The 7,924-nt window shown below is 40.2% G+C and overlaps 1 protein-coding gene across 5 annotated transcripts in view; it reads left to right on the plus strand.

Moving 5' to 3' along the window:
• The first annotated feature begins 6 nt into the window (after positions 1-6).
• The window catches only part of Hectd2 (HECT domain E3 ubiquitin protein ligase 2), a 65,222-nt gene continuing 57,304 nt past the window's right edge, over positions 7-7,924 (plus strand). For all 5 annotated transcript variants that reach the window (XR_003844384.1, XR_003844385.1, XM_021195634.1 and 2 more), the window contains exon 1: positions 7-177. Coding sequence is in view for 3 of the 5 variants with exons in the window: in XM_021195634.1 (XP_021051293.1) it covers positions 46-177 (132 nt within the window). In the remaining 2 variants the exon portion in view is untranslated. The remainder of the gene's footprint in view (positions 178-7,924) is intronic.

A 7,924-nucleotide genomic window follows, 5' to 3' on the forward strand; every position in this document is an offset into this window, starting at 1 on the left:
CGGCCGCCGCCGCCGCCGCCTCGCGCCTCAGCCGCCCGGCCAGACATGAGTGAGGCGGCTCGGGATCTCTCGCCCGGAGCGCCGCCGGCGGTGGCCGCGGCCGCCTCGGAGGAGAGGAAGGGGAAAGAGCCGGAGCGCGAGAAGCTGCCGCCCATCGTGACGGCCGGCGCAGCCGCGGTAGGTGCGGCGGGGGGCCGGGGGGCGCCCGGGGCGGCGGGTTGAAGGCGGCCTGGAGAGGGGACAGCGGGGAAGTCGCGCCTCGAGGGCAACGGCCACCACTTGGGAACCGCGCGCCTTCCACGCTCGGGGAGTGTGGTCCGCTGCCTGATGCTGGGTGTTCGCTGGTTTTCGGGGGTCTGGCTCCCGACTTTCTGCTGAGGGTCGGCATCCTCTGGTGGATGGGCATGGGTGCCAGTTGGGCGTCAGGAAGGTTTTCCCAGAGGGGGAGAACCTGCCTGTGGGCGCCGAGGCAGCGCTTCCCTTCGCTTTTGCCGTCCTTTCTCCCCCTCAGGTTGAACAGTCTCAGAGGGGAGTTTCCGCCTAATTCTGACCTTTCCATTGCTATGGGGTAGTGGGAGGCAGATGCATCCCTGGATGCTTTTATTTTATTTCTTACGGTACTGACGTGTGATTTGAAGGAGAGGCTTTTTCTTCTTTTAAAACTCGGCTATCTAAGCTTAAGCGGGGTAATTTCCCAGCTGGATTTTGCAAGGGTTAATTTGGAAGGCGCTCTCAGCCTTCAAACTCCATACTGCCAAATGATGTCATGGGACATCATCCCCTCTCTCCCTTCCCCCTGTTTGTACTTAGTGGTTGTGAGTCTCATTGCTTTATAATTAACCTCTGGTTTTGACATTTTTATTTGACATAGTATTTAAATACTTTGGGCAAGTTTGCTTTCATGTATTTAAAGATTATGACTTGTCAACGCATCTGTACGTGACAAAATAGTAAAAGTTTAGGGAATATTATACATTTGAAAAATTTCTACTGGCAATTAGTTTCTAGAAGCCGCCCTCCTAAATGACTAAGAACTTACTAAAATAGCTCACTCTTCTTTATAAAGTATTAGTATCAGAATAATGTTATGATTTGGTAGGTTTTTCAAAAAAAAAATGTCTGAAGCCTGTAATAACTAGAAATTGTTAAAGACAACTCTTTTATCCTAAGTCAGTGCAGCAAATTGTGGACAGCAATGACACACATTTTAAAAGCATCACTGTGACTGATTGGTAAATTGCAGCTATAGGTAGGAAATACCTTGGGGGAGGCTTTGAGGCAATTTGTCATTCATATTGTAGTCTGTTGGTGCCCAGGGTTTTCACAGCTTTTTATGTAGGACTTCTTAATGCCAATGTAGTTTGTTTCAAGTCTCTGTGTGTGTCTAGTGTGTGTATATGTGTGAGTGTGGGTATATGTGTATGGAGGTCAGGGGAAACCTCTGATGTTGGTTGTCACCCCACGCTTTGGCAGTTTTTTCCTAAGGTGGTTATTCAGAGGGAAAATGTATCATCTGCTTTTAGAAGCAATGTTATGAATGAGCTTAGTTTCTAACAGCAAGTACCTTTCCCCAAATTATTTATATATAGTAAAGAATATATTATGTATAACAAATAATGTCTATTATTTACCTATATTATTTACATATAATTTCAGTGGAACTGAAAGAAAGGTTTGGCACTTACAGGAGCTGATACAGTGTGGATGGAAGTCTAGCAGTTTGTTATCTGAAGCTCATAGGTCTTAGTAATTCCAAGTTTTTCAGATTTTAAGAAAGTAACCCTTTTAAGCATTACCACATGTAATACCTACCGTGAAGTCCTGGCCAGCTTCCCGGCATCAGTAGTATCTAAAACTACAGACAATGTATTGTCTGTTCTGTTCAGTAGAATAAGGTTAAAAAACTGCTACTTGCCTTACGTCATTTCAAGTCACATTCGCATTTGTGCTACCAAGTGAATTGCAAAGACACTCTTTTTTCAGGATGTGGACTAGTCAAAAAGACTATAGTTTAAGAATTTTTTTTAAAAAATCTTTGAACATGGAGGATAAAAACAGTTTGGAATAGAAAAATTGGGATTCTGAGGCAGTTTCTGGTGGTGCCTTAAAATTTCTTTTGACATTGATACTGCTGTTGGATTTTTCAATGGAACTTTTAAGAGAAAATGCAAGTATGAATGTATATTTTTCAAGAGGATTTTCAGAGCTGATATTTTGAGGCATCATGATAACAAGCCTAAGGAAAAAAATATGCTGACATCTGAAGATCAGGAAAGCCAGGGCATCTGGGATGACCGGATTCTCCAGTGGAGTGGGGAAGGCTTGATGGAATATGGTGGAAAGAGAAAGACAGTTTATGGGCTCCTAGTTTATTTCCAGACTCTGGAGGGCTTAAGCAGAACTCAAGGTTTGTTTAGTATCCTAATTGACATCAGTAACTTTGGGGACCCTTTTAGTGATGCCCAAATTAATTGCTCCGCCCTTCCAACTTGAGTTTATATTTCAATTCAAGTGGCCCTGTAATCATGATTTTTTTTTCCCCATAAAATTAGTGTGCCATGGTTATGACGGCGTAGAAACAAGTAAGAGTGACGGCTCACTAAATAAAGAAGAGGTCAGATTATGCTGATCCTAATAAGGCCAAAAACTACAAGCTATATTCTGAATGTTTAAAGAGGGTGCCAGGACGAGAGAGAGAATGCTAGAAACTGTACATTCTGATACTACCTCTATGCCAAGGTCCATTCAGAAGATTCCTGACACCGGTCTCAAACGAGACTGACCATAGAGTTACTTTGGTAGGATGTTGAGGTCCTGACTCACATCCCACCCTAAGACACCAGTTTTCAATCTTTGATGCACAGTAAAAAATCAACTGGGAAGCACTATGACGGCCCAAATGCAAGCTTTTTAAATCAGAATTTCTGAGAATGGAGACATATTTTTCTTTTAATTCCTTGGTAAAACTAAGAGTGAACATTGATGCTGTATGTACTGAATTAAAAGCTATGAGCACAGCTCAGCAATCTGTGCTTTAAAACTACACCCTCATCCCAAATCTGTTTAGCAATAGCTGTCAGAGTGGTTCTATGAAAGATGGGGGGCAGGGGTTACTGAAAGGAATGGCTGTTAAAGTGGCTCAGTGAGAGATGCTCAAGAGGCCCCAGATGATGGAAATTAGACATACTGAATTCACTAAGGTTGGCAGATTGAAATGGAGACAAATATGTAAATTAGTGATTTAATACAAGTATTAGAAAAACATGGTAATAAAGGCGAAAATACACAAAGGAGAGGCAGAATTAACTGTGGCAAGTAGGGATGAGTTTTATTGCTTCCTTCAGTATTTAATGAGCTGAATAGAAAGAGAGGTTCTCAATGGAATGGAATATACCAAGGGATTAAATAGATTCAAAAAAGATAAATTTTATATAACGAGGAAGGTAAAATCAGTTTAAACTGTGTGTGCACATGCGTGCGTGTGCATGTACGTGTCTGTACATGTGTATTTTGCTGAGGATCAAACTCAGGGCTTTGTGCACATGCATTCTACCACTGAGCTACATTTCCATCCCTAGTTTGGAATTCAAGGGAAGCTTGCCCACAAATAGAAGATGAGGTACTGTGTCAAATAGGTAGTAGAGAGTTTGAAGGAAAACACAAGGTGTATGCAGAGGACAAGAGTGACAAGTTTGTGTTGTGTATAAATGGGCTTGCAGGAACCTCTGGACCATGATGGAGCTACCAGTCACGGAACATATTATTATGTTTAGCTTTGCACTAACTGGGGTAGAAACACAGACAAGGCTTAACCAGAATGTCGTACCTCTGGTGACTCGGGGCTAATGGATAACGAACAAGTCAGTATGTAAAAGCCACAGTAATTCTAATGTTCCTAGTTACACAGGACCAGTTCCACTTTAAACAGTGGGAACTTAAAATTTTGAAAACAATTAGAGGAAAGGGAAAATTGGCTTTCTGTTTAATTGGCAAATGGTCAGGGGGGGTGTGTAGTATGTTTTTGTTGGAATGTGTTACATGGTATGTACATGTCTATGGACCTGAGTCCTTGCAGAGTTTATACATTGTTCAGAAAAGATGGTTGGTAAAATCTTATTTCTTTTTGTTAATTGATCTCAATAAAAGCCCACTGGAACTCCCCCCTCCCCAGAAAAAAACCACAATAAGCTACAGAAACAGTTTGCAATATGGAGATGATCAGTGTGTGCAGAGCCATGAAGAAAGGCCTTGAAGTAAAGGTAATTATTTAAGCTGGCTGGCCATTGAAGGAATGATAGAATCTGAATGAGCAAAAGGAATATGTAAACAGTGGGGAAAATAACTTGAGAGGCCTTAAAGAGAAACATAAATTAAGGAACAATAAAACAAGTCCAATGGAAACTTGCTGAGGACTTGTGGGAGTTATGCAAGGATGCTCGAGGGCTGGAGAAGGTTGGACATTTCCCCTTTGGAATTCCTTGAATAGAGGAACAACATAATGAAGTTGCTGGTAGTCTGTGGTTAAACTGGAAGAAATAGGAGGAAGAAAGTGAAGGAAGGAGGGTTGTGGTTCATGCTTGAGATGGTGAGCACATCCACTGGAGTGTTGACCACAGGATTAACTGTATAGAGTAGAAGAACCCACACAGTGTGGAACCTCGGTGACAGAAATGAAAGATAGAAGGATTAATACAGGGGAAGAAAGACTTTTAGTTCTAGAAAGGGTTTCTCCGGAGGAAGAAGAAGAGGAAGATGAGGAGGAAGAGGATGGAAGGAAAGAAGGCAGAAGAAGGAGGAGAAGGAAGAAGAGGAAGAGGTGAAAGAAGCAGAAGCTGAAGCATATTAAAAAAACAACAGTCCAGCCAGTAACATTTTTAAAAAGTGATGTGTGTGTGTGTTTACTTAAACTCTACACAACTTAGCATTTTGAACAGTCTTAATCTATGTAACCTTTTGTGCATCTTGTCTATCATATTCTAAATGAGGTGATGTAGGGAGAGAATGAAAAAATGATGGTGAATGTATCTTAAAATTTAATAAACTGAAGATTTTTTTAAAAATAAATATGACCTGGTTAAGTGGTCCATGCTTCCAGCCTAGCACTTTTGGGAGATAAAGATAGACCAGACTCTTGAACTGTAGGACAGTCAGGACTACATAGTGAGTCAGTCTGTCAGTCAGTCAGTCAATCTGTGTTTCTTCTCTTTCTCAAAAAAGCATATGTAAATAATATAACTGTTGAGTGCATATTCTGTACTATACATTTTTCATGTGTCATGTGTCATTTAGTTAATACAGTCAAAAATCACACAACAACCTAGTGTATAGAGTATTATCCCATCTTCTGGGACAGATGTTTGAATCAGATTTCTTGTATATTGCCAAAGGGTAAAATGATACTGATGTACAAAGGTTGTTTCAAAATTCTCTCGCCAATTCTGAGCGCTCTCTGGTGGCAAGATGTGGCACAAAGAGCCTCCACCTAAAGCAGTAATCCCAATTTGAAAAAGAGGATGTGGTCCAGCAATGTATTAATTCAATTTTTTTCCAAATGTAGGAATATTATGTCAAATAAATATATTCTAGATATATGATCATTTAGTTTTAATGTTATGAATATGTAGTTTTAAATTCTTTATAAAACAAAGCAATCTGATAAAGTAAAAATAACCTCTTAAAGAGAGATTAAATAGTACTTAAAGAGTTTTCAGTTAAGAAAAGAAGGCTGGTAGCTATATAAATACATATTCTGGGTATCTAATTTTGAGTGGATCATAAAGTCTCTCAACTCTCTCTCCTTTTTTTTTTTTGGCTGCAAGGCCAGAATGCACATCTGCTCATTCTCCCATTCATGTTTAATTCAGGATTTAGAACACAAATAATTTGACTATATTTAGCAATTGGAGAAAAACATGCTTATAAATAGTGAACCAGAGAATGCCCCCAAACTGTCAACTGTAAGACCACTTTGCTATTTTTAATTCTTTGTCTATAAAATGAGGAAAATAATACTAATACCTACCTCACATAATAGATATGAAATCTATAATAGTGCACATGAAGAAGCTACATCTGTAGTGAGAAATTGTAAGTCAGTTAGTTCTTGCTATTCCTATTATTTTGGCATTTTTCTTACCAGCCCTCTGTATCAAGTTTCAAGATCTGTATATGTTGCCTTTACCCATCCATCTCTTTCCAGTCCACACAGAATTAAGGGATGCCTTGCAGTCTGAACTCCTCAATGTAAGAATTTAGATGAATTTCTTTTTGAAGAAGAAAAATAGCTCTATAGGGAATATAGCCTAGTGTTATCAAAATTAGCAACTTCTCTGTTGCATTTTAAAATTAACTTGCTTATTTTTAGAGTTGAGAAGAAAAAGATCAACAGTGGATTAATGAGGAAGTGGGTGGAGCTGAGAAGACTCTGGGAAGCTTTGGTTTCTGTTTTTCACCTACTTTTTTCTAGCATTACAGTCGTTTGTATGGATTAAATTTTTGTTTTAAAATATTTTTCTGTCAAAAAATACACATGGTATGCACTCACTGATAAGTGGATATTATCCCAAAAGCTCGGATACCCAAGATACAATTCACAGACCATGTGAAGCTCAAGAAGCAGGAAGACCAAAGTGTGGATACTTCAGTCCTTCTTAGAAGGGGGAACAAAATACCCATAGGAGGAGTTACAGTGACAAAGTGTGGAGCAGAGAATGAAGGATAGGCCATCCAGAGACTGCCCCACCTGGGGATCCATCCCATATACAGCTACCAAACCCAGACACTATTGTGGATACCAACAAGTGCTTGCTGACAGGAGCCTGATATAGCTGTCTTCTGAGAGGCTCTGCCAGAGCCTGACATATACAGAAGTGGATGCTTGCAGCCAAACATTGGAGTAAGCACAGGGTCCCTGATGGAGGAGCTAGAGAAACGACTGAAGGAACTAAAGGGGTTTGCAACCCCATAAGAGGAACAACAATATGAACCAGCCAGAGTCCTCAGAGCTCCCAGGGACTAAACTACCAAGCAAAGAGTACACATGGCTCCAGCTGTATATGTAGCAGAGGATGGCCTTGTCGATCATCAGTGGGAGGAGAGGCCCTTCCTTGGTCCTGTGAAGGCTCAATGCTCCTGTGTAGGGGAATGCCAGGGCAGGGAAGCAGGAATGGGTAGGTTGGTGAGCAGGGGAAGGGGATAGGAGATAGGGGGTTTTCAGAGGGCAAACCAGGAAAAGGGATAACATTTGAAATGTAAATAAAGAAAATATCTAATAAATTTTTTTAAATTAAAGAATAATTGAATTAAAAATATTTTTGTGTCTTTTATTATTTTATGTGTCTGCATTTGTACACCATTTATGTGCTTGCCTAATGGGATGGTGAGCCTCAATGTGGTGGTAGGAATCGAATCTGGGTCTTTAACAAGAACAAGTGCCCTTTGACCATTGAGCCAACTCTCCCATCCTGGATAAAATGTTTTATGGTGAGCCTTGTATAAATAACTAGTTGTTTTAAGTTGATATCCCAACATTAAGAGAGATCAGTGTGGCACAGTTAAAATATTGTTTAGGATGAATATAGTTGTGCTGGGGGGGGGTGTAGCCCAGTGGTAGAGCACTTTGCTAGCATGTACAAAGTCATGTTCCATCCACAGCACCAGGAGGGAAGGTGTGCAGATCACAGACTGGAATGAATACATTTGAATGTATGATTTAAATATAAAATTAATTGAAATTTTACTAACTAGGCTGACTTGAAAAATCATTCTTGAAGTTGCTATAAGAGGTGCAGTAGTTATCTTGGAGTTAATTCATATGCTTTTATTAAATAGCATGATTCTTTTTTTTTTTTAAAGATTTATTTATTTATTATATGTAAGTACACTGTAGCTATCTTCAGACACTCCAGAAGAGTGAGTCAGATCT

This window comes from Mus pahari, chromosome 1 (assembly GCF_900095145.1).
Source record: "Mus pahari chromosome 1, PAHARI_EIJ_v1.1, whole genome shotgun sequence".
NCBI lineage: Eukaryota > Metazoa > Chordata > Mammalia > Rodentia > Muridae > Mus > Mus pahari.